Consider the following 27,980-nt stretch of genomic DNA (forward strand, 5'->3'; position numbering starts at 1 on the left):
GCAGCTTGCTCCAGTGCTTGATAGATTTTATATAATCTAATTCCTTTTCTAAGACTATTGTCTTTCGTTGGTGAATAAATGTCTTAGAAACACATTATCTGTCTACTGCACACAAAATTAAATAATTCTCCTGTGTTGCCTTAACTAACAAGCTGAGTTTATCTAGCAGCCAGTTACAAAATTCAGGTCTATAGCCTTAATCTAAACCAAAATAATTAACACAAACCAGACTATTTATAAAAATATATTGGAAAAAAAATCCATTAATTGTAATTGGGAGAGGGTTTTGTGGTGTGTTTTTGGGGTTTTTTTTAGAGAAACTAATCCAGCTAAGGCTAGTTGAATGACCTTTGAATTTCTGTGTAGCCTGACACTTCAACAGTGTTCACATCAGAAAATGCACTGTAAATAATTGAGCAGTGGCATATGCTAAGTCCTTTTAATAGATTCTGTATGTATCAAATACAGATCAAATATTAATTTATAATGCAAAGTACAGCTGGGAGTAATGAAGCTTGCAGAGTAATTAGCTCTTAAAACTGGCGGAAATCAGTTGTACCTTCTGCTTCAGCTATCCTGCTTACAATAGGAAAAGTTTGTCTTCACAAGAAGCCTTGCTTTCTTAATATTTAAGAAGTATGGGATAGCTTTATGGAGGAGAATTATTATGTGGAAAAAAATTGTACTAAAAAGACATACTTTGTCCTTTTCACTGAGTACAGAGACTGTCCAACCTGTTTGTTCCACAGCTTTTAGCTGTCTTCATGAGGAAGAAGTTTCTCCTTCTTATCCCCTATGAGTTGCTTGTTTCAGCCAAGCCTACTTAAAAAATTATTTTTTCTCTGATCTACTTGAAAATCTGTGGAATTCATTCCAGCTTCCAGTGACAGACTGGAAACCTACTGCCGTCCCCTTGTAAATGCTCTTTTGCAACTTCCTAAGCAAGTTCCTTGCGTTTATCTTGCTGAGGTGATGTGCAGCTTTGCTCTCAGCAGTAGACAGACTGTATGGAGAAGTTAAAGGTCTCACAAATAATTCAGCTGAACTCTGCAGTGGGAGTGGAACAGGAATTGCTCTCATAGAGAAGTGGGTGTTTATCCTAGTGGGTTTACAGGTGTTTACACTGATACACTTAGAGTCTTTTTCATACCCATCATGCAATGGAATTTGGTTCGCAATGAACTTTATGTCAAAAGAAAAAAAGTCTTAAATATTTTTGGAAAGGTCAGAACCTCAGTGAATGAATTCTGAGCTGATTGTACTCAATGAACTGTTTTCCTCCCAAATAACCCTCGACTGCTGACAGTTTTCACAGTCTGCAGTGACTAGATTTCTCAAAAGTAGGTCGGTAATGGTCTAATTTACAGCTTGTATTAATTTGATGTCTGAATATGTAAATCCTTCATCTAAAAACAAGTTCTATCACTTATCAGCAAGTTCTAAAGGTACTATGTACAATTTTTATGTTGCTGATAATCACAGAATATAAGGGGCTGAAAGGGACCTCAGAAGATCCTCTAGTCCAGCCCCCTGCACCAGACCAGGATCACCTCGATTTTGTCCCTCAGGAATGTGTCCAGGTGGGTTTGAATGTCTCCAAAGAAGGAGGCTCACCATCCTCTGTGAGCAGTCTGTTCCAGGGCTCTGTCACCCTCAGAGTGAAAATCATTTTCCATATGTTCATGTGGAACCTCCTCTGCTCTCCCGTTGCCCCTTGTCCTGTCGTTGGACATCTCTGAGAAGAGCCTGACTTCATCCTCCTGACACTTGCCTCTTAGATATTTATAAACATTGATGAGATCACCCCTTGGTTTCCTACAAGTTAGAGACCCAGCTCCCTCAGCCTTTCCTCGTAAGAAAGATGTTCCACTCCCTTTATCACCTTTGTGGTGGTTTCTTTGGTTTAGTTTTTGGTCAGGAAGCACTACATTTCTTGCATTTTTAATTAATTATTAGAAGTAGTTCGTATGAGCAAATCAAGGAAAAAAGTACTAATTACAGAAAGCAATGTGATATTTAATGTGTACAGCTGGTGACTACGAATCTATTGGTATCAGTGATTTTGGAGTGGGAGTTTTTCTCTATCTCCATGGACAAATCCTCACTGAAGTCCTTTAGGAGCATTAGTATTCCCTGCTAGTGTGCTTGATGCAGTGCTTTATTAGTGCAGCTGTTTGGGTTCTGAATCAGAGGTAGATGATGGCCTGAATTAAGTGCAGGAAACTTGTCTATGTGTGGAACTGGTCTCATAAGTGAACTGTAAGGTGTGTGAAATTCCTTTTTGCACTGCTCTTTGAACAGGTCTTGTGTTGATATGTGCTCTTTACCTCATGTTTTACTGTTGAGTTTGTTATTTAGTTGCTGAGTGAGGCTTCTCTTATAGCTTGGATGAAGAGTTATAGAAAATCAGATCCACAGTGTTTTATCCATGTTGTGGCATTAACAAGATCAGAGATACTTTCTGAGACAAGAAATTAGGTTGCCTCTTAAATGTGATTAAAAGCACCTGTTTTTATATGGCTTGGAGCTGATACATGAAGTAAGAATCGTCTTCATGGATAGCTTCTCTTGCTTCATCTGCAACATTCACAAATTTATCATCTACTTGCCATTCTCTTTCTCTCATTCTTGCCTTCCTGTCTTCTTATTCCAGCATCCTTATTTGGGGGATTCTGAGCCCCTGGCTTGTTTTAAATCCCATCGGATACAGTTTCACCACATCTCACACTTCACTTGATTATCAGTGTGTGTGCTCTATGTCTGGGGAAAGGTGTTCTAAATCATTCTTTAGCATAAAAGTCACACTTTCATTTTTGTTTGCAGTAATTAAGAAGTTTTCCAGATTTGTTCTATTATTTTTTCAGAAACTTTGATATGTGTTATTGATAGAAAATAGACTCCAACTGGTGTTGCAAATATTCTTCTAAATAGTTAAGACTGACAAGAATTTCAAGTAATAAGAAACCACTTGTGTGGAAATGAGTACCAGCTTCAGCTCACTGTGACTAGAATGCTTCTGCAGTTCTGCACAAATTTTATTCTGAGGTGGAACCATTGAAGATACATTCAGCTCTGTTTTCCCAGGTCGTTTTCATAAATGCATAACATATTTGAAGCATCTGCTCAGCATTATTCATACTGTTACTCTGTACTGTTTAATTGCACAGCACTGTGCAAGTAAGCTGCTACTTAAATCTCTGTGGCATGTATCAATTAAATTAGAAAAAAATCTGCATCTTTTATTCATAAGTAGACAGAGCATTCATTTGAAATAGTTAGATTTGTGCATCTTGTCCTACTGATGTTTACCATAAGCACCTCTGTCTCTTAGGAAGTTAATGTACATGTTAAAATGAAATGTAATTCACTGTCAGTCTCCTTAGATTTAAATAAGGATGTATACATACATAGCTCATTCACAGTCTTGATAGGTTTTGCCTAAATGTTTTTTCCTTGTCTGCATTCTTTTATGTGTTATTAGAAGGTATACTTCAAAATGATGCATGTAGAAAATTCTGTTACTGTTTGTTTCTTTTTGTTCAGAAAGAAGAATTTAATAGCTACAGTACTTTTTTTACATTAAAATCCTTTCAATACTTTAAACATATCTTATTTCCAGCTACTCTTTATGTAAAGTGAATAATTTGTCATTAAGGGTTTGGTCCAAGCCCAACAGCTTTCAAAATTTAACTGAAACAAAGTATTATTATTATCAGGAAGTTCTGTTTTTCATAGATGAAAAATATTGTTAACTTAGAAAAATAACATACAAGTTTAAAAGTGTTTCTGAGGCATGATTGGAAAAATCAACAATTTCACATTGGAAAGGACTGTAGGTTTTCAGTCATGTTGTGTTTCAGTGTTTAGAGGAGGATTTATTTGCAAGTAATATTTGATTTATATTTGTTAAGATTACTTGTTTTCTTTTAGAATGCAGGGACATTCTGCTTCCTGTGATTACAAAAGAGCTGAAGGAATTACTGGAACAGAAGGATGATCAGCAGGTCCTAGAGAAGAAGTACTGTGTTGAATTACTCAATAGCATCCTGGAGGTTCTGAGCTGTCAAGATCCTGTAAGTATTCACGATGATATAGATGGCCAAGTCTGTAGTAAGCCCAGGTTGATTAGGTAGTAAATTATGGATGCTGATGAATCTCATTTAAATTTTTAATACAAGTCAGTGGCAAATTGAACTTTTCTGATATTTTTCGTAAACTTAACTTAAAAGGCAGTTAAGGTATTAAAGCTGAAGGACTGAAATCTATGCTGTCTTATTTTATTTCTCAATTTTCTATTTTTTTGTCAGCTACTATAGATCACTATGGTATTATTAAAAGCAGTGAGGCTGTTTTGTTTTTTTCTCAGGAGAAGTTCAGGCACTTCTGGTTTTGACTAATAAAGTTCAATAGAATAAATACTGAAATTAATTAGAATATTGAAGCTGACAAGTATAGTGGTATTGATGGCACCAAGCAGAGTGGTGCCTTTGACAAGCCTGAGGGGAGGGATGCCATCCAGAGGGACCTGGAAAAGCTTGAGAACAGATCCATGTGAACATCATGAGGTTCAACAAGGTGAAGTGCAAGGTCCTCCACCTGGGTCAGAGCAACCTTAGGTAGCAGTACAGATTGGCAGAAGAAGGGATTGAGAGCAGCCCTAAGAACGATTTGGGGGAACGTTGGTGCACATCAGCCAGCACTGTGTGCTCACAGCCTAGAAAGTCACCTGTATTTTGGTCTGCATCAGAAGCAGCATGGATAGCAGGTTGAGAGAGGGGTTTCTCCCTTTCTATTCCACTCTGCTGAGACCTACCTCGAGTGCTTTGTCCATCTCTGGGGTTCTCAGCGCAGGCAAGACATGGAGCTGTTGGAGAAAGTCCAGAGGAGGCTACAAAGATGATCAGAGGTGTGGAGCATCTCTGCTCTTAAGACAGGCTGAGAGGTTGGTAGTGTTCAGCTTGGTCTCTCCAGAGCCTTCTTTTCTCCTTGAGACTTTTCAGTCTCTAAAGGGGACTATAGGAAAGATGGGGAAAATGTTTTTCGTTGTTGTTAAACGGTGCTTGAATGAAGTCAAGGCCCCACATACCAGGATGAAGGCTAGAGTTGAGCAAGAGTTTGGGAGGGGAGATGGCTGGGACAGCTGAAACAAGTTGACTGTAGAGGTATCTCCAAGTGGATATCTCAAGTACAGGTTGTGTAACATTACAGTCCTGAAGGAGCCATTCAGTTACTCCATGTTTGTCACTGTCCAAATAAATGAGTCCTCTGTCATATTCTGAAGTGCATGGATCACTCTGAGGCAACAGAATTGTCCCAACCCTGTAGAAGTTCATACAAAACATGAAAGCAAAATCAAACACCATCTGCTATTACCCTGCACAGATATTTTTTGAAGTGTGTAAATGTTTGTTTTGGACTTCCTCTTAACTATTAAGTGTGTACCAATGTGTGCCCTCCATCAATGAATCTGAGGCCTTTGAGCTCTGTGAGAGAACTTCCTACTGCTGACCGTCTCATACCATGTATGAGCTGTGATTGTTTCATGACTTGGTCACCTAGTGAATCATTTTTAACAATGAAGACAAGCATACAATTTATTTTATGACCATTAAATGTAATAATAAAATTCCCATTTTCCAAGGGAGCATTTGTATATGGTAGAAGTTAACTTAGCTTCTGAAAAGTATTATATTTAACCAAATGGACTGCAGCCAAATGGGGAGTTTTCCAGATTTCAGTAAGAAAACTTATTCTTGCAAAGTCAAATGTAATCTAAGAAAGTGCATGTTACAGTGGGTTGCTAGGCTTTTTTCTGACATCAGAAACTGTTTGTGAAAAATCTTGTGTAGAGGGAACATGTGAAAACACTGGGTTTTCTAAGTTAGCAATATTAGTATTGTATGCCTTACTGATTTTAGTTTATCGAGATGAATCATAGAATGTGTAAGGTTGGAAGGGACCTTTAGAGGCCATCTAGTCCAACCCCCCTGCAGTGAGCAGGGACATCTTCACTAGATCAGGTTGCTTATAGGCCCGTCAAGCCTGTGGAATGTCTCCAGGGATGGGGCCTCTGCCACCTCTCTGGGCAAACTGTTCCAGTGATCCACCAACCTCATAGTGAAGAAGTTTTTCCTAATATCCAGCCTAAATCTCCCCTTTTCGAGTTGAAAACCATCACCCCTCATCCTACTGTTCCATACCCTTGGCAACAGTTCTTCCCCAGCTTTCTTACAGGCACCTTGCAGGTGCTGCAAGACTGCTATAGGGTCTCCCCCAAGAGCTTTCTCTTCTCCAGACTGAACAAGCCCAACTCTCTCAGTGTGGCTTCATAGGAGAGGTGCTCCACTGATCATTGATAAATTCTGTGGCCTTCCTCTGGACGCACTTCAACAGGTCCATGTCCTCCTTGTCTTGAGGGCTTCAAAGCTGGACACAGTACTCCAAATGAGGTCTTCCCAGAGCAGAGCAGAGGGGCAGAATCCCCTCTCTGTCTGCTGGCCACACTTCTTGTGATAGAGCCCAGGATGGGGTTGGCCTTCTGGGCTGCAGATGGATATTGGTGGCTCATGTCCAGCCTTTCATCCGTCAGTACCCTCAAGTCCTTTTCCTCAGGGCTGCTTTCAAGCACATCTAATGTGTATGGATAATAGGGATTGTCCCAACCCAGGTGCAGGACCCTGTATTTGGGTTTTGTTGAACCTCATGAGGTTTACCGTGGCCCACTTATCACAGAATCACAAGGTTGGAAGAGACCTTTGAAGATCATCAAGTCCCACTATTCCCATCCTATGCTAAATCATATCCCTAAGTACCTCATGAACCCTTTTTTGAACACATCCAGGGATGGTGACTCAAGCACCTGCCTGAGCAGCCTGTTCCAGCCCTGACAACTCTTTCAGTAAAAATTTTTTTTCTAATCTCCAATCTAAACCTGCCCTGGCACAGCTTCATGTCATTCCCCCTTGTTCTATCTTCTGTCACCTGGCTGAAGAGACCATTGCCCACCTCTCTACAACCTCCCTGTCCAAGCCTGTCCTTCCTATCCCTTCCAGCCTGTCCAAGTCCCTGTGGATGCCATCCTGTCCCTCTGGCCCATTAACCTCACAACTCAGCTTGGTGTCACTAGCAAACTTGCTAGGGTGCACTCAGTCCCACTGTCAGTCTCATTAATAAAGATATTAAGCACAACAATAATTACAGTTTCATAAAGAAACAATTTTAATTTATTTGGTAAGTTTCTTTGAAAATTCAAAGGCTCAGCAGGAAACAACCTTTGCACTCTTGAACATATGGGACAGTTTTTCCAGGGAAGGCATGTGTGTTATACTGCTTGTGAACTGAGAATAGAGCTCATCTTTCATAAAGGACTCATGGCTGAGTGTTAAAACCATTCTGTAATGCTCTGATCTGTTACTAACAGTGGTATAGTAAATACTAAAATGTGTAAAGAAGTAAAGGTAAGAACCTTAATCTTTGAATTAAAAAAGGTCAAACTGATGAACCAGTGACTTCCCTGTGCCAAGGACAGTGTGCATACAAAGTAGCTTACAATTTTTAGCTGTTGATTTTGTTTGGTTTTTTTTAAATTATAGTGGTAATCAATATTATAATAACAGCTACAATTAGTGAAAATATTTTTAATTGTAAAAGAGTCCAAATCATAGACTGTTTCTTGCAACACTGCAGATGGCAATTCCAGCTGAGATCACAGTTTTTAATCTCTATCTTTTGGTATTTTAGGACAGGTCTAACCAGAAAGCTATTGAAGTGTTGAAGTTACTTCTTTCATGTGGAAAATCCCCCAAAACACTCTGTAAACTACATGTCCTGAGTTGCAGTGCTGTTAGACCCTATTGTCAGAAGGTAGCCACTGTTAGAGCAGGTGGCTTTGCTCACCTTCAAATCATTAAGCATCAGCAAAAAAAAAAAGTAATCTCTATACCATGTTTACTTCATTGAGTTTCGCTTTCCCTTTAATGGTGCTTTTCATGCCTTGTCTGTGTAGGATGTTTTGGGAATGTCTGCATTAGCAAGGGATGTGTCACAACAGGAGCAGACCATTAGGTTCATGAGGTTTGTTGTGGGGCTTTAAATAAATCTGTGGTACACACCTTGGGGAGCTGACACTGAGTAAGCCACGGTCTGATACTGAGGTTCAAACATCTCCATCACATGTGTGGCTCAACTTTCTGAAAGCAGATAGTAAAATGCTGGGGGACCTTATATTGGTGTGGCCCAAACATTCATTAAGGACCTAATGCCTCTATTTCTAGCACTGTCAAGGAGCTTCTAGTTTATCTCCTCTTTGCATTAATCCCGTTTGTGTGCAACAAAACCCCTTGGAAGCAGTACATGGTAATGGGAAGTGATCAAGGGATTTTCCTCAAAATTCTTCTCAATCAAATTGCTCGTAGACATCATCATATAACTTGAAGGTGCTTGATTTATGCTTAGGACAAAAGTATATGCAATTGCTGTATTAAATTTTTGTAGTTATGGGGAGGAATTTATAGTGCAATTTTGCAATTTGTTGTTGTACTTTGCAGTTAATGGAAATAAGAAATTAAGGGGCTGGGTGTCCTTTGAGTGAGGGACTGGAAGTGACTGTTTGAAACTGAAAAACAGTTATGGGGTAGATGGGCTAAAATTGTAGTACCGTGTCACTTAAAATGAGTATTCCATAGAAGCTTCAGGAACTAAGGAGCAAGAATTAGTGGTATTCTTTCAATAGGGTGGTTATACAACTCCAGCTGTCAGTATGGAAATAACTGCATCCTTCTTTCTTCAGAAGATGTTGATTCAATACCAAAACTCTTTTTTGATTTGTTTTGTTTTTTCATTCACAGGCATCAACTTATCACCATATTCAAGAAATAATGGTGCAGTTACTACGCATAGTGAACAGAACAGTTATTACCATGGGACGAAATGATCCCTTAATTGTGAGTAATATGTTAATATATGTTTAATGCTTTGAAAGTTGCTTTACAGATATAGCATAGTCACTTCATAGCATTTGTGGCATGGTGGTTTGTGGACTTTTTTAGATTAAAAGGTTTAAAACTTCTTTTTTTTTCAGCTGTGCCACTGTAGTGTCTTCTGATGTATAGTTGAATACTGTGACATTTGTACATCCTTTAAAAAAAAAACAAACACTAAATGTCAAGTTAATTGCTGTTTGCAAGAAGAATGCACACTTTTACACACTGAAAATAATGTTTCTACTAACCTAAATATCTAAAGTGGAAGTGTCTGAGTAAAACCGTTTCTGGAGGGGAAGGATGATACCCTATGCACACAGGGAAAATACCTAGGGATGTGCTGACACAGAGTGCTCAACTGTGATTTTTGTTGAGTTGCCATGGTTTGAGTCACATTCAAGGACAGATGCTGCAGTTTGTTCAGATTTAAGTACATATCTCATGAGCACTCTTGATTTGACTGACTGTGAAAATGCAAGCCAGTTGTGTTCAGTGGGAATTATGGATCTTGTCCTTCAGACTGTGTGCTTAAGATGTATATTAATTGGCAGTCTTCAGAGATCATGAGCATCATTTGCTTGATTGTTTTGGCCACAAGAGGTACATCACATGTCTTTCAAAATGCACTTCATTTCCTGTTTATTTCTGTTGGAAAAACAAGACAACAGTTTGAAGTCATTGCCACTTAGAGCATGTTTGTCTCCTCATAATTAGTCTCCTAATAATTGACTGCTTCAGAGGAGATATTTGCAAGTGTTTGCTTCAAACTCCCTGGTGAGGGAGCTGCAAGTTTCAGAAATCATATCATTAACGGATGATCAGAACCCCAATCTGCTGTTCTCTGTGTCACCCTCTAACATGTATGCATGGCTGTAACAGGAAGAGGTTTTGAATGAAGGCCCAGTAAACCTGTTTTCTTTACAGTGTTTGAGAAGGTTTTCTGTGCTTGCAAAGAAAGCATCATGTTAGTGTGATGGATGATGTAATCAATGTATTAAGCAGTATTTCTGAATAAAATAAGCAGTAAATGAAGAAACAAGATGAAACTATAGTAATTCTGCAAAAAGGATTCCTATCATTAGCAACCATTATGGTTACAGTTAATTGAAATAGCTTTGAAAATCTGATTGGTTTTGGTTTTTTTTCCATGTCTCATCTACTGTATTTAGTTTATCTTTTTTTACCTGAAAAGATAAAACCAGTGTGAACTTTGAAATGCAGATGTCTGAGTGCTAATAATGCTAATAAGCACCTAGGTATATGTGTGTATTTGGCATTTTAGAGGTTTTCAAAAGTGAAATTCCAGTAAATTACAAAATTTTCTAGAGCTGAGGAATGACCTCTCTACAGAGTAGTCTGTTGCATGTGAAGAAACTGTAATGAACAAAACAGCCTTTTGCATTCAGAAAGAACTGTCAAAATAAGTTTGTTTCATGCTCTGTGCCCTACCTTCAGTTCACTAAATTCATTTGCAGATTTGCTTTAAAAATTCTTGGCCGGGGTGTGTGGGTGAGTGGGGAGGGATGGAACTTGTGGAATTCCTAATTGCTTCATCTTTTCTAAATGAGTTGGTTACTCAGGATTTATGGCTTAGGTGAGCTACAGTTGCTTGAAGTATGGTGACCTCTGCAAGTAAAGATTCACAGAATCACAGAATTGTAGGGGTTGGAAGGGGCCTCCAGAGATAGAGTCCAGCCTGCCTGGCAAAGCAGGTTCCCTGGGACAGGTTGCACAGATTGGCATCCAGATGGTTCTGGAATATCTCCGGAGGAGACTCCACACCCCCCTAGACAGCCTGTCCCAGGGCTCTGTCACCCTCACTGTGAAGAAGTTCCTCTGCATGTTGGTGCGGAACTTCCTGTGCTCCCACTTGCAGCCATTGCCCCTTGTCCTGTCCCCACAGAGCACTGAAAAGAGGCTGGACATTTCCCCCTGTGCCCCACACTTCAGCTCTTTATAACAGTAGATCCCTCTCAGTCTTCTTTTCCCCGGGCTGAACAGGGGAGATGCTCCAGGCCCTTAATCATCTTTGCAGCCCTCGGCTGGACTCTTTCCAGGAGAGTCCAGGTGGGATGTATGGAATAGCTGCAGTCAGATTGTGTAGCTGATGTTAGATGGATATGAGTGACGTTTCAAATTAGACTACATCTGTTACTTAGTTTCAGGAGAACACAAGGTTACTCTTTAGGTTCTTAAATCTGTTGCTATGCTTCTGAATATATTTTTATTACAGTCTGTGTAATTTTCTAGAATTTTGAAATGGTGTGAAAACCATTATGCTAATAAAAATGATGGATACTGTTTACAAGACCTGTAATTCCTTTCAAATTTAAATGTCTTGCACTTGATACAGAATTGGATTATATTTACCTGAGCTTCTGGCAATCTGGCATGGATAAGAAGGTTAATTTCCATTTTCAGGTGTCCTTTTCACATCTTTAGCTTGTTGAGAGAGAAGGAGTTAAAAGAAGTTTGGGTTACAGTTGCCTTAATCTTTTTTATTGCTAAAATGAATCTAAGGCAAGGTGCTCCATTGTGCTCAGCTGGAAGCAACATGCTGTGAGCTTTGTTCATGTAATCACTGGAAAGAGTCAGGCTGAGAAAGGTGGTAGTGGTGAGTAATTTGGCTCTCTGCAACTACTGCAGAGATGTATGTAAAGGCCACTCTTGCCTTCATTGTGATGTTTGGGCTGGTGAAGGTTTTAACAACTGCTTGGTTGTTTTCACTGTTAAAAAAAAAAAAAAAGAAAAAGAAAGAAAGAAAAAAACCTTTGTAGTTGCAGAAGTGCTTCTAAACATGTACTGGAGAGGGACAAGTTTATTGTCTGAAATTGGGTATTCAAGCTTTAACTTGAATAGTTTATGAAATTTAGGTGTTTAGTTAAAAGGGTGTAATGATGCAGCGAAGACTTGCTACAGTAATCATAGCAGTAAAACACAGGGAAGGATGTACAATACAGAAGAACTTGGTTTTGGTATTGGCTTGGTTAGGTAAGCAAAAATACCATAGATCCACCATATATATTTTAAAGATTTCCTATGGAAAACTTGATTTTGTTACAGTATCAGTTGAGCATGGGGAAAAGGGTGTAGGTATACCACACAGAAAAGTTTTTTTGACAATATATATAAGATACTGTACAAATAAAGACAGTGTGCTCTGCTAACCAAAGCTGGTCTAGATAACATACTTTTGCAAACAACAGTGCTCTGGGCAAATAATGACCAGATAAATAATTTTGCAGATCTGCCTTGCTTAGAGAATGATATATTCAAATGTAAGCTTGGTCTAGCTAAAAGTTAGTGTTTTTATTCAGTATGCAATCTCAAATTGAAATCCTTTCTCTACATAGAAAAGCGGCCTAATGATTTCATGAAAGATCTATTTATTCCTTTCTCATTAATTTTCCTTTTTCAAAGAACAATTGTGCACCTCCTTGGTAATCTAAATGTTGTTTGTTATTAGTTGATGCTTGAAACCTAAGAAAAATACCTCATTTATTGTAAATGGTAACATCTATCAAGAACCTAAACATTTGCAATACTTGAATTAGCTAATATGTTCTGTATCTAAGGTAGTATAATGCCGAAGTACTGTGGCTTTTTTGACAGGCCTGTGTAGTGCACAGAACTATAAAAAGCCCTACCTGAAGTGCTGTTACACAACATAGTTTATTTTACTCCATAAATCAGCTGTTTCAAATACCTTAAATTTGGAATATGCCATGTTCTGTGCAATGTGTTATAAATAGCATATTGTAGTTGCTATTTCAATGTGTCTTTCAGAGAAGCCTGTAATACTTTGTGTGCATGTGCTGGTCAAGTGACTCTGTGTCCTGGTTCTGGCCAGACCAGAGTCAACCCTCCCAAGCAGCCAGCCCAGGTGAGCTGAGCTAACCCAAGTGAGCCCAGTTAGCTGGGGCTGTTTCCACACCACCTGACATCACATCCCCATAAAAGCAGCTGGTTGGGGACTGGCAGGAGCTTGGTGCCTCTAGGAAGTCTGAGTGCAGACAGGGTGTTGGGTCAGTAGGTGCTTGTGTTGGGCAATCCTCTGTAATCATCGGGTCGGTAAGATGTTCTGTGTTATCACTGGGTGTGAGTGTAATTGGCTGTTACTGTTCTATGTTCATGGTGATTTTGTCAGTAAACTGTCCTTATCCCAACCTATAGAGACTCTGTGTCTTTCTCCCCTAGGAGTGTGAGTGGTGTGTGGTTGGGATGAACTAGCATGCTGTGCTTTTGGGTTCTTTTTTGTTGTTGGTTTCTGTTCTTTTTAAATTTTACTTAAGAGCATGTTTGTGTATATTTCTAAGATGTATTTCCTAGCCTGGGAGTTGGTATTAAGCATCCAATATAATTTTCTAAATCAGAGGAACTTTTATAGTACTACTGTCTTCTAACAATCTAAAAATTTCTGTTGCTTTTGCAATCTTCATATCATAAATTGCATACTGTGTATCTGGTAACTTTTTTACTTCCTTTAGGAATGAATAATTAATTACAAAAATATTTTTAAAATATTAATAAACTGGGGAGGAATGCTTGCATATTGCATTTTCACATGGTTCAGATTATACACTTCTGTGTTACAAAGCTACTATTTTTTATATATTTTGTGTTGCTAGGGTGACCTGATTTCTATGCTATATCTAAACAAATCCTGCAGCAACTAGGCAGTCTTACCCTTTTGGTGTGGCTGATGCACACCGTGCATCACACCACTTCCCTCCTGTTACTTTTTAATGTAACAAAATAGCCTTTTGCTCCAATGTTGTCTTTTTGAGGTAGAAAGCTTGTTGTGTGTGAGGAACTGTGGAGAAGATACTGCATTTCATAGGTGCAGTTTTATTGTGAAGCTAGGGTGCTTATTTTTTTGTAAGAATAATTCACTTGTGGCATACTTCTACTTCATTTTCAATTAGATTTTTGCATGGTTTTAGTTCATGGTAGTCAGAGCCTTTGTAAGAATAATGAGGGAATTGTCTGCATTTCAGATGAGCCTTTTGTTTGGATCCGAAGTATGTATTTTAGGACTTGTCTGTCTTTTACTACTCCTGCTGACTTGAAAAATCTCCTTTGTTCTCCTGAAGTAGAGATCCCTAGGAGCAACCTTTCTGAAGGACAGTGCTTTAGCAGCACTGTAACTTCATATTTTCCTTCAAAGAAAGCACCTGTCTTGAAAGCGGTAAAGATGAAAGCACTGAACAGAGGGTGGGGTGAAAGACAAGAGCATGTTCTTAAATTGCAGCATTGGTAGCTGAGAGTCAGCTGGCCTAGATACCTTAAGTGTTTCCCAACTGCTGTGTGTGCATATGTTAAAATGAGATTCCATAGCTGTGGGTAATTCATCCGTTAATGATTGAGTCTTCAGAAACCACTAAGGAATATGGAAAAATAAAGGTTGATTTTGACTGGGAGATTAAGGATTAAAAATTCGGTCAAGATCAGATGTTAAAATATAAAACCTGTAACCAATTAAATTATTATATTTCATGCTTTCAGTAGTATTGATGTTCATTCAGTTCATAAGAAAGGCTTAGAGCCTTAGAACTACCTTTGGTTAGACTTTCTTAGACTCAATAGACTAATTGTGTTCTTGCATATTTTTTTTGACCCCAGGAATTGATTTTTGTTATGTGGTAAACCAAAATACAGTGGTTTGTTTAATTCGAATAATCTGGAGCCCTTGAATAGCTACTGAAGGCATCATATTCACTAAGTCTAAAAATACAAAATCAGCTCAAAAAGAGCTTTTTTTGTGCTTAAGACAGATTGCTTTCGTATAACAATAACTTAATGAAAAGCAGTTCACTACAGGTAAAAAAGAAAACTTACCTGTTTTTCTAGTGTTACACCTGTTGGTATTGCTTATTATTATTATACCTCTCCCCCAGAAGATATTAATCTTAAAATGTTACTTTAATACCCAAGAAACATTTGCACACTAATAATTCCTTCATTATATCAAGTATAGACATTAATGCAAGACAGGATGTACTAGCATAAGAGGTACATGGTTTTGAGTGTAATATGCCATGTTCTCATGTAATAATTTAATTCTTATCTTTGTTATACCTAAAAATTATTGAAGAGTTTTTCTGTCCCATGAAAGACATCCTTATGGATGTTAAAAACTCATAAAGCTTTCCTTCTGGAAGGCTTCTAAAACAGTATTTTTCTGCTTGTAACCACCATACTTACTGAACTTAACACAGAAGTGATTTTTCAAACTGTTAATCCTTCAGAATTTTGATGAAGTCATGTCACACATCATACTTTTGTCTAAATCAAGACCAGCTATATCAAAAAAAAAACTTAGCTCTTCCAGACAAAATTATTCTGTGCAAAATTGTTTAATGTGTTTCCAAATGTGTAATTAACCCTAAGAATTCAAGGAACACAGAAGTGTACAAAAGGTGTACAGACATTTTAACTAACATTGCACAATTAATACAATTTGTTTTAGAAAAATAGGATCCAGGGGTTAATCTATTGAATGCCCTGGCACCATTTGAACTACTTAACCAGAATCACTTCTAAGAAAAAGTTTGCATTACATTCCACTAAACATAAAATGCATTATTTGGGCTTTACAGAGTGCCCTTTAAACTTGCTTTGGAAAACCTTTTCGCTTCTGCACGCCATATGAAAAGATACCATAGTATCATCAATCCTAAATGAGATTACATTGGCATACCTAGGGCTAGCTGGTAACCCAACTATTTTTGAAGGAAATAGCTGTATTAACCTATGATAAAATCTTTTCAGCATGTATAATTTTTTATATAATATAGAATTTCATTAAATATTTTTATGATTGTATTTCTATAATTTACAGACTGACTTTATATAAGGCCAAAACTCCACATCTTGAGATATTTTGGTAGTGTGATTGGGAGGCTGGGTTAGCAAGACAGTAACAGGGGTGATGATAGTCCTTGATTCAGCAGTTGCATGATGACTTCTGAGGTGTTGTGTCCACTTCTAAGATTCCTGGTAGATGAGACAACAGGCTGCAGGAGGAATCCACCAAAATGACTGTGGGCTGCAGCAAATGTGAAGAGAGGCAGTGAAAAATTGATTTGTTCAGCCTTTAACAAGTGAAGGCTTAGGGGGGACATCATGTTATCTTGAAGGAATTCTTCTTGAAGGAATGTTTGCATTGGACAGGATATACTGAACACAAGTTAGAACTTGGGAGTGTCAGATTAGATGTTAGGAAAAGATTTGAACAACTTGCCTCAAAGGATTATGGATTCTTATATTTGGAGATGTTCAAAACTCAGATTCATCTAATTGGATGTTGGCTGAGTAGAATTACCAAAATACTCTCTTGTTTTATGATTCTATGATTCTTTTCTGTTAAATGGATGAAACTTCTAATGGTTGTGTTTAAATTGAATCAATAAAAAAAGAACAAGACAAAAAAAGAATTTCAGTTTTATATTAGATGATAGTAACCAAATATTTTAGTGGGGATGGGAAATAGTTTTGACTGTCTCCTTTGAGGAGAGATTTGTTTGAATGATGTAGATTTATTTTTGGTTGTGGTTTGTTGAAAGATCAATGAAGTTCTTTTAGTCCATGCTGCTTATAGAAAATGAGGACTGTGTGAAACCCTTTGCTTTTTCTACCATTGTTTTTTTAAAGTTGAGATTTATATCTTGGTACTTTTGGGAAGTGGAAAAAAAGGTCTTTACAAAGCATATGAAAGTGTCTTTGGAAAACTGAGAAATTTTCCATTTGAAAGAGACAGTTTCTTTTGGAACATAGTATCTTCATGTGCCTTTATTCAGTGAGACGGTTTAAGTAAATTCAATTCTTTTGATTTTTTTCAGACACTCTAATTAAGCATTCTTTAGCCTTGTGATTTTGTAATAGCACATTTTCAAGTGCATGCTCTCAAGCCTTTTTCTGTTCTAGTGTCTTTTGAAATATAAAAGGATCCATAAGGAAGTCAAATCCACCAGAAGCATTTTCTTTTAACTTTTTTTGTTTTTCGTCTTAACTCCTTCTTCTCAGGAACTGGCTGATCAGAAGGTAGCTTCTGAGGTGTATCTGGATCTTGCTCTGCATGATCCAGTGTTTTCAAAATCTGATGAAATCTTCCTTCTTGTTGTCTGAAGTCGTATTCTACACTATGGAAAAACGAAGAGATTTAAGCTAGCAAGTGAGAAAGTACCTCTATAAAAACACGTAGAAAGGATACTTACCTCTAGTATAATTTGCCATTATTCAACATTAGACCCTGGTTAAAACACAGCATTGCAGCTTTGAAATTAAGTTAGTCATTTTTCTGAGGGAAACCTTTTCCTTTGTATGTTTATATGTGAAGAACTCCAATAGGATGAACTTTCAGTGTATATTATTCAGTGGTCAAATTTTAATACTCAAATCTAACTCGGGACCAAAAATATATGAAATTAATCTTTGAGATAAGTGGTATTGGTTAACAGGAGAGTAGAATGTAACTCGTATTCTCCATTGAAACCCATAATTGTTAATGATGTAAAATGAGAGCAAAGATATTTTCTAAATAAAGGGCATGTTTGTGCACCCAAATAAACCAGTCTGATGCAACCAGAACAGTCCAACAAAACCGAAGAGAACAAACCAATCACCAGACTAAAAAAATGCAGAGCTGCATGGTTTTTCTTAGTTTTTCTGCACAGCAGAGGGGAAATTCTATCTGCTTTCTTTGCTGGAGTTTTTATTTGGCAGAGGGGAGAGTAGGAAGGAGCTGGTGGTATTTTTGAGAGTTTTCCTTCTTTAGGAGGAAAAAGGCATCATCAGAGGGTTGTTGGGATGTCATATTAAGGCCCTGAACCTCATTTGGGCAATGATTAAAAGTGTTCTGTTAAACTAGTGAGTATGACTAAACACAATTGTGGGTGTATGTATATAGACATCTATAAACATTGTTGAACAAAGTTAAAATTGCCTAGAGGCTTTTTTCCCTTATAATTAATATGTTTGGGCTTTTCAAGTGAAATAAAGTAACTCAGCTGGCAAAAAGAAAGCAATAGGATTATTCTAATTTAGAACAACTGTAGAGGTATCTCTGGACAGACAGCAATACAGAATAAATATAGAAGTAGAATGAAGTGATACAAACAACAAATTTGAGCAGTGCCTCTTCAATTTTATCAGCTTATTGCTAAAACAGCAACTTAATACATTTCAGTAGTCGCAGATGACAAGTGCTGTAGAATGAATCATTTGGTTTATAGCATATGTAAGGATAGCATCTGCTCATAGTCCTTTTCTTCCTTTCTTGAAAGTTTCTAATTTGACACTGGAGAGATCATCTCTAAAGGCAATAGGTCAGTTTGGTCTTCATTTAATACTGTCCTTTATTTGCGGAGATAACTGTTTCCAGTAATACAAACATTTGTCTTACAGGATGTAGACTGAATATCCCATATGATCTCACATAACCCTGCTGCATAGTTAATAAAACTAAACTTCCAGCCGCTGTATGCCTTGTTGCTGTTACACTGAAAAGCTCTTGATTGCCTTACCAGTCGATGTAATCCACAGTGGATTGATGTGAGGTTAGTACATAGTTTGACTTGAGGACTGCTTAAAATGTGAATGATAAAGATGGTTCAGTGACAGTAACGCTTGTGCAGTCTTTGAATCACTGATGACTTAGGTTAAGAGCAGGAAAATGGGAAGCAAGATGAACTTGATTATATAATTAAGGACAACAGTGATGCTTTGTTAGTGGAAAAATACTTATATGGATTTTTTTAGGCTACATATAACACATGAATTGCATGGGTCTGTCTAGAGCAAAACCTGATAATTACTTCTTTCAGAGTGTCGTTTAATGAATACTGTCACATCAGAAATTTAATAAGTATAGGAAGGAAAACCAGCATACCATTTAACTAGTTCATCAACTGCCAAGCCCTTTAAGTAAAGGGTCCCTCACCAAAACAGAGTACAAAATGACAGGATTAAAGTAGCAGTATTATAATTTCCCCCCTACTTTTTGTTAGAATATATATTCTTTAACTTTCCACATGAGGACCAAATTATCATATGTAAATTTTGACGATGCATTCATCTTGCTCTCCCTTGTCTTGAGTGCAGTGTCTGGCAGCACGGGAAAGGCTCTAAAACAGCGGTGTGAGCGCTAGTTTGCATAATGCTGCATTTGTGCAGTTTATTACTTAATAGGCTCCCCAATAACTGTGCCCAATGAATCTTACAGGCTCAAATAACTGAAGATGTGTATTTTCTGCCTTATAACTGAGGTTGGATTGGATGTTGTTCAAAAATAGGTAGCGGCCCTGGGCAATCCCTTGCTGAGGGGCCAAGCTACATGTGCAGTGTAAGCAGAACTTTATACCCGTTAGCTTTTTGGTTAATGGCTGGCAAGCTGAAGAATCTTACCATGTGTTTCTATAGACACAGCATTTGAAATGTATGACTTAAGGAATGCAGTGCTACAAAGGGTTTTGGTCATAAGAGTTGAACATAAAAGGCAGTTTAAATTTAGACCAATCTATGCTTCAGTTGCGCTCTCTCAAAGTAATAGTAAATAAATATTTACTGAAGTGAGGAGTGTGGGGGGGGGTGTTTTTATTTTGCACATAAACACAAACTGTAGCTATAGCTTACTGGCATTTGGAGAATTGTGTGTTTATCTTTTCCAAGATCTAAATTTATTGCGCAAATCTCAGCTTTAAAAATGTAAAACACAAAGGGAATTGGATCATCAGAAACAGCATCAAACATTTTCAAAGCATGCCGGCAATAAGAACATTATGAAATGTTAGTGGGGAATTTCTATTTGAACTCTCAGAAGTACAATACCTTATTTAGATAACACTAATATTGTTTTCTACTTGAGAAAACAAACCACCTCACACACACCACTTGGGCTTTTGTTAAAAACTGGATTAATAATAATTGAGACCTTTCACAGCTGTGAGCAGAACACGGTATTGTACACTTGTGAGCAAGATGGAGATACAGACAATCCAGAGTTGTGTGGAGGAGAGAAGTACCTGTAAATGATACATGCGGTGTTTTGACAGGTGCTGCAGTTGTTGAGGTCTTGACCAGTGTGGTAGAAGTTGCGCCTGTAATAGACAGTAGTTTATGTAATGTAGGTTTATAGATATAGTAACAGATCTCTGAATCTTTTATGAATAAAATAATTCATAATTCTGCTCACTACTGTTATCCTTACTGAAAACTCTAGTGTCAAACTCTAGATCAGAAGGCTGCTTAAAAAAACCCAAACCTTCTGATGATTTGTGGGTTTGTCTTGCATCTTTCCCACTTCATGCTGTTAAGATTCTGATTGTTGGTTATTGCATGAATTCTTGTTATGAAAACACTTAGACGTGCAACTGCTTTACATATTTGAATATACATACTTTCAGTGAATGAATCTGATCTCTATGCTAATGTTTTCAATTTTTACCCCTTTTCATGTTTCCTCACTGCTGATAGTATAGAGATTTGGAGTGCTGAGAAAACAGAGAAATTACTTTCAAACTTAACAGTAACTAGAGTTGAATTGTTTTTACGATGGAGAGGTCTGATTAGAGTCAGTTTGAGGTGAGTGGCTAGTTACATCTGAAGGATGCATAACACAAGTTTCATTTCAATGAGCGGAGTTCAATTGGTACCAAAACGTAGGAGCTCTTGTTAGTGGTTGGAAAGAATTAGGCTATTCCAAAACCTATTTTGAGTGTAGAGATAGAATTTTAACTATTTTAACCTTGTCTTAGAAAGTTGTCCAATCAGACATTAATTTTGCATTTGTATTAATATTATTTATAATGCACAAATAAATTACATAAGTAATGCTTGCAGCCTTGGCTAATAGTTGCTATGAGAACATAACTTGCGTTCTTACAATAGTGCAGAAAGCAGCCGTTCTGAAGCTGAGATTCTGAGAGGTGTTCTTGCTAAAAATCTTCACATGCTGCATGTTCCTAGTTTGGGTCCCTATCAAGCACCTACCTCCACCGCTGGTAAAACCTTCCTGATATATTGAAGCTCTTAAAGGTTACCTGGCCTTGTACCTGTCCCTGTTCTTAAGGCATTCCCTTCAAGCAGATCTATTGTTTGTGGTATGGCAATACGTAACTAGCAGTGTTGTCCCCAAATTCCTGCAGGTGATGCTCTGCTTTCACTATTCGTACTTTTACTTGCCTACGTGACAGTAATGATTTATTCACCAGAAGCATGGTTCTGCTGATACAGACTGTTTCAGCAGGAGGACTGCTTTGGCACCAAGTGCATAGCTGACCTTGTTGGTAAGAGAGTTGGCTTGCCATAGGCTTCTGTATATTACATCAGTACATTGGACTGTTGGGTTTTGTTATACTGCATACAGATTTTAGCTGGATGGAGACTGCCTCTGTCAGGCGTCAGTGCCTATGTATCTGACACCATACATCTAAACAAAAAAGACATAAACTGTCTCACACTGGGTTTAGCAAAGGCAGTATCAGCTAAAGCTGAACTGTGAAGAGACTTACTTCTCTGCTGAGGCCCAAGTACCAGAAGAAGGGCATAAGATACTGTTTTTGCAAACTCATCCTTAGATATCACAGGAAAGATTTTTTAATTGCATAAGTTAAAAGCATGCTAACATCTACTTTACACTTCTGATGAATTACTGATATTAAAATGCACCATACCCTTCACTGAGGGCTCTGGATTTTTCCAAGTCTTGGATTACATTCAAAAGGACTTTAATCTTCTCCTGGTTCGACTGCAAGGATTCCTCTACAGATTGTAGCCTGCCTTGTAGGGCACAGAGTTCACCATGTGCCAAATGAATTTGATTTATTTCACTAATCTCTTTGTTGGTTTGTGGTTTTATTTCATTCCTTGGCAGATAAGACTTTATGTGAAATCCTTCTAAACAGTTGTTGCACTGGGAAACATTTGACTGGGTAGAATTTTTCTTGATTTCAGTATTACAGGACAGAATAGATTTTGACACATTACTACTGGTCAATGACATTATTGTGTGATCATCATTTGTTAATGTCACACAGCTGGAATCTGTTCTGTGCTCTCCTGCCTGTTGATAGTCTCTGAGGAAACAAGGAGATGAACTGTGATTTGATGAAGGTGATAATGGAGTCGTTTCCTTACTGCTTGTGTCTCTCCTGGCTTCGAGCAACTCAGCATCACTTTTATCTGCTTCACAGGAGTCAGAATGAGGATTACATTCACTGCAGTTAGTAGAATTGCTTAGGCAAGGGTATGCCTTTTCAGAATTAGATGACAGTGTGCTGTTTTCATTATTTTCATTGTTATTTATGACAGTAGAAGAATGCACTGCATTATTCAAATTCATGGTTGTGTCTTCTGCATCCATGGAAACGTTGCTGTCTTGTGGAAAACTCACATGTATGTATTCAGGCACCTGTGTAGAAACAGTTGTTTTCTCTGATACTGAAAAATCATCAGAGTGGATAGGTCCATTGCTTTGTGCTTTTGATAATCTTTGACTCAACTGACCATCCACCTCGTTATTCCGAAATCCATCTTCCAAATGATTAGTTATTTGTAAGTAACAGAGATCTGAAGCCATGCTGTCTTGTTCAGAAAGATCACCGTTTACTTGGATAGAATGTGCAGGCTCAGTTGGCATGTCTGTTAATGATTTGCTTGCTGTCAGCTTTTTCTTTTTAAAAACTGGAAAGTGCTTCCTGAGGCTGGGAGATGTTTGTATGGCAATATTCCGAAGCCCCTTCTGAGCCCTTGGAAAAGATGGAGATTGATGTAGCAAAAAATGGTGATCCCTAAGTATTTCTGTTTTTCCAGTAGTGAATACTAGATCTTGGGCAGGATCGGTATCCACTTCTGTCTTTGTGTTCACCCCATCATCCTTAAAGCGAACCTGCTGAGATTTGGTCCTGCGGTGGTATGGCTGTCTCATAAAATCAGCTGAGTCCAGGCTGTTCCTTTTCAGGAGCACTGGGCGCATTTTCATGTTCTGCTGGGTTGTTGAACTGCAATTTAAAGTCTGTAAGTAATGTGTTTCTTTGCGACCCATTTCATTTGTCATTTGAACTGTATATTAAGATTGTTCCTAAGATGCAAATGAGCACCTTAGTCTTAAAGAAAATAAGCTTTTCATTCTTCTTGTTACTATCTGTACTTCTAACTGACATGCTCTCTATTTAAAGGTATGGTCTTTAAAAATTATTTCCTGATTCAACACTAAAACAAAGACATTAAATAGCAAATTTAAGGATTAATTTCTAGGTAGGGAATGCAGAAATCCTTGTGTTCTGATGCTAATGTGAACTTTGTGTTACAAAACTGGAACAGCCCCTTACGCTTACTAATTTAAAGGTAATGTTAAGTATATGGCTTTCTTGATGGCTCTTATTTGACAGTCAGCTCTCCAGTAGTGATCCAGCTTTTTTTCTATGATTCACCAGTCACATACGTTTTATCTGTATGGTGTCTAAACCACAGACATAGCCCCTGGGTGCGTTTTCATTTCTGATGCATAGTTTTGCTGACTGAATGTATCCATTAATATCAAACGGAATTGCTTGCTTTAGAGAGAGTTTTTCTTCTTCAGCCATCTTTTTAATGCTGCAAATAAAACTAGTCTTCCCAAACAGTTAAGCCAAGTGTAACCACTTCTGCCTGTGCGTCCAGTGTCTTTCAGTGAGAGAAGTTACTGACGTGTAGTTGTTCATTCAGTTCGTGGGAGTACAAGGCCACTCATATTCAAGTGACTGTTTCATTTGGGAAAGTTCTGTAAATTCTTATCAGGAGAGTGTCCAGACCAAATAACCAACAAACGCAGAATAACTGAAAGGAAAAAACAACATGTGTAGGTGAGCAAACTGCCAAACATTGCAATTTTTTTCTGCTGTCTACTAACAACTGTTCATTTCCAAAGTTTGTGTAACTTTAGGTATTATATGCTTATACAGTAACTGAAAAATCTTTTATAATTTTGAAGTGCCTAAAATTTTCTTCATATGAAATACAAAACACCAAAATGTATGTAAAATATTCAGAGTAGCAGTTTTCTTTGTGATTAGTACTCATGTGCAGACCTGAATCTGATCCCAAATATAGATCTTAAAACTTAAATCTTCAGATTAGGAAAAAAAAAAAATTACTATCATGATATGTGTGCATTAGGTTGCTTAAATCACTATACTGCTTGTTCACTGGAAACAAGCGTACACAATAATTACATCAAACAGGTTTGGCAGTTAAAGCTTCAGTGCCAATAAAGTTCTGAATTCTCATATTGTCCACTAATTACTAGAGGGTTTTTACAGTTTAGTTTGAGAATTTATCCAAATATTGCAGTAGTGTTTTACACTTGGCATCACAGCTGCTGTGCTCCAGGCAGATGGACTACTTGGAAAGTTATACTTGCCCAATTAAATTCAGAAAGCTTTAGAAATCTAATCCTTTGTGGTTTTAAATACGAGTAAAAAGCCCTTAAGGATTCAGGAGAGCTCCCCACTTTGACTATAGAATGCATGTGAACTAGATTCTTGCATTCCTAATTTGCAAATTGCTATTTTAATTGTGTGATTGTTTTGAGTGGTGTGGTTTGGTTTGTTTGGTTTTGTTTTGTTTTTTGCTACGTTGGCAGCCACTGGTTGGGGCTTGACATAAATTGTTGTAATGAAAATTTTGATGCTGTTATTAAATCTATATTAATTTTATTTATTAATAAGCCCAAAAGAAAAATATGTAGACAGGAATGTTCAAATATGTGGATTAAAAAAACAGACTAGTGAGTTTCAATGAGTTATGTCCATTTAGATTAACAAATCAGCGTAACGTTGCCAATTATAACATTTAAGTAACATTTTCTCTTGCCCAGCTTATAATGCTTATTTTTTCTTGACACAGGAAGTCTTGTTTGGCACATTATTTCACATTGGCTGAAGTAGGACACATTCTAAGGATCTTTTTTTATAGAATTGCCTCCACTGTAGTAGTTTAATTTATGCACTCATAACAGAAAAAATATGGAAGTTTTGAATGTCCTTTAATAATATTGGCGACTTTGGTAGGAGACATTGCCTGGATTTTAATATCTACCAGGGTACCATGACCTCACGTCCAGCTATCCAGCCTCTTCCTCCTCTGCATCCCTTCCCTCTTCAGTCCTCAGGAAATACCTTGTGCCTTATTTGTTTTGCTTAATTACTACTGGGGGTATGTTCCAATCTCTTCACTCGCTGGTTGCTGAAGAAAGCGGCATATTAAGTATCAATGGTTAATGTTATTTTTAAATGGTGCATATTCAATGCTTCTCTCTTTAATTCAGTTTTGAATGTATGATTTTTAAAGTTTGAACATGCTTTGCATACACACTACTTAATGGTGATAGTTACTCTCCAGTGTAAATTTATTCTAGCTCTGGTGAATTACTTGGAAAAGACTTAAGTGCAAAGCCGTGAAACAGAAATGAAACTGGGTGTCCAGCTTCAAGACTGTGATTTTGAGTTCACAGAAATGCACTGATACTTTAGCCAGCCTGGCAGAGGAAAACTGACCACAAGAGGTAGTTTATATATGTATATATATATTTTTGTTATATAGTTATTCTACCATCTATCCTGCCCCTGCTTCCCTGATTTCTGAAAAAGTGCCAAACACATTTTTTTTTGTTCATATTTCAGTTTAAGGTCTGAAGCTCTGTGTAGAGGAGTGCAGCTGGTAGGGCTAGGTGGAGATTTGGGAAACTGCATGGAGTGAAAAAGCTTGTAGCAAACAGCAGTGGGACGTTTGGAAGAGCCCAGGTGTGTGAGTGTGGTGGCTCTGGGCATTTTCTGCACTTTGTGGAAATCATTAAATAATTGACATGGTTTTCAACCCCAATCAGCTTTAGTTCAGCACCTTAATTTTCCATTTTACTGGTTTGCTCAAAGATAAGGAGTGGTTTTCCTTGTAGTGAAAGTGTGACATACATCTGTAGTATTTTGGGTTTCTCTTCTGCATATGTTAAAGCCAGGATTTCTAAAAGAAGATGTTTGGACAGACCCTCTTCAATAAATAAATGAATTCACTAGGCTAAAAGCATTTTGTGTGGGATTTCAACAGGAAGATGATTAGTGTAATTTACCTTGTAGTGAGAACTTCCTGATTCGCTCTAAATGTTTGCCACTTACAGATGATCTATCTACCAAAAATTAAACAGCAAATGAATTCAAGCGTTATAGATACCATGATAGCTGACAGAGGTGTAATAACTGTAAGGTAATACATTCAGACTGAGTAGTTTTATGTAATGTCTGATTGGTGTTTTATCCCGTATAATAGACATTCTCTAGGATATGCAGCTAGATGGACATTTCAGTTTTAATGAGTGATCTTCATTGATTTAAATATGGTTTGTTTGGTAATAAGCTGTTTCCTGGTTGAGACAATTGGAATCTTCAGTTTTGAAGTAATTTATGTGACTATAACATTACTTTCACGTTGCAAACCTCTCCCATATTTCTCAACTACTGGCTGGGCAAGAGGGAGTATGTGTTGTGGCATTCCTGAACTCGGAGCTTGTTAACAGCTGGATGACAGACCAAACACTGCAGAGGACTTATTCTGTATGCAAGTTTGCCCCTGCCTCTCAAAAAGATAAATCAATTTCTGGAAATTAAACTTTTTTTATTAACAAGTATGAATTCTTGCTTGTATTGTGCTGGTTTAGATGTCAGTTGTCTTTTCTTTTTCAGAAATTTTGACAACAGATGTGGGCCAAGGTGTTTAATCTGGCTGTATCCCTACTGTTTGGAAAACTCCTGTTGATTTTTTTCTCAAAATAATGAGAGAAGTTGAGAATAAGTTTAGATATGCTTCTGAAATCACTGCAACCTGCTGTGAAACATACATCACCAGATAGCATGAAGAGCTATTGAAAGACAGATTTAAAACCACTGGAATTGAATGATGCTAAAAATTCTTTCCTTTCCCCTTCCCTACCCTTTTGTCACAATAATACAACCTTAGCTGAACTGCTTTGGGTTTCCCTCGCCACCATGCCTAAATGTAAGCAACAGTTTTTATTTGGTTGTCTTTGTTCTCCATCCCTCTGCAGACCTGAGTCAAGTTTAGGTGCTTTGCTGCCTTTTCTGTGTGGCACAAGTTTTAAAATATGGAGGTTGGCAGAAATACAATGAGATAGATTGCTACAGAATTTTCTTTTCAGATATAAAACATAGAGCTTTGGCAGGGGGGGTTGGACCCGATGAGCTCTCGTGGTCCCTTCCAACCCCTACAATTCTGTGATTCTGTGATTTCTGAGTTCAGTAGTGCCAGAAAGGCTGGTGGACTGCAGAATGGTTTCTAATAGTTGCATCTTTAATCTAACATTTGTATCTACAGCAAGCCTTTCTATAGCAGCATCAGGTTATTGGGGATTTTGTGATTCTGGAACAGAATGATAATAGAATACCATTGTGTAATCAATGTGTAGCATTCTCAGGATGTGAGCAGCTTTAAAGATAGCATAATTAAGGCTCATACTTTATTGGAAACTTCTTTTTTTTCCTCATTAAGACATTCCTGTTTTCTCCTTCTCCTGAAATGTCTATTGAGTATTTTTTGAATTGAAACATTATTCCTTTCACTGTTGAATTAATAACTAGAGGTAGTAAATAATGATGGGAAAAAATAAAAGTTGTATTTTAAGATGTTATTTTATGAGGGGAAAAAAAAGATTAAACTGCTTCTGAATAACTTGTTCTTCTGCTTTTTTTCCTACATTGTCTCAACTTTCAAGTTATTCTCTGATGTTATCATACGCTTATTTTGGCTTGAAGTTGGATTTGGGTATTTGTTAGGTTAATTTAGAGTAACATCTCAGCTGTTCTTGGTATCTGTTCAGTTACATGTTTTTACAGCATCTGTACCATGGGTCTGCTCCACTCATTTCATGAGAGTCCTGACAATTCCCTAGGCTTCCCCAGTCTGACTACTGAAGAAACATTTTCAGACTGTGGAGTTGTTAAATTGCTGCTGTAG

General features: G+C 37.6%; 2 protein-coding genes across 2 annotated transcripts in view; one reads left to right on the plus strand and one right to left on the minus strand.

Moving 5' to 3' along the window:
• Positions 1-27,980, plus strand: part of DOCK2 (dedicator of cytokinesis 2) — a gene marked incomplete at both ends in the record, with an annotated part of 175,642 nt that overhangs the window by 55,275 nt on the left and 92,387 nt on the right. The window contains 2 exons of the mRNA XM_084268540.1: positions 3,931-4,073; positions 8,847-8,942. Of these exons, the coding sequence (XP_084124666.1) occupies positions 3,931-4,073; positions 8,847-8,942 (239 nt within the window). The remainder of the gene's footprint in view (positions 1-3,930; positions 4,074-8,846; positions 8,943-27,980) is intronic.
• On the minus strand, positions 16,942-23,034 carry INSYN2B (inhibitory synaptic factor family member 2B; the record flags this gene model as incomplete). Its single annotated transcript, XM_084268541.1, has 3 exons — positions 16,942-17,122; positions 20,003-20,077; positions 21,653-23,034. The coding sequence occupies 3 exons, from the start codon at positions 23,032-23,034 to the stop codon at positions 16,942-16,944; spliced, it is 1,638 nt and encodes a 545-aa protein (XP_084124667.1).

Source organism: Gallinula chloropus (assembly GCF_964237585.1).
Source record: "Gallinula chloropus genome assembly, chromosome: 10".
Lineage (NCBI taxonomy): Eukaryota > Metazoa > Chordata > Aves > Gruiformes > Rallidae > Gallinula > Gallinula chloropus.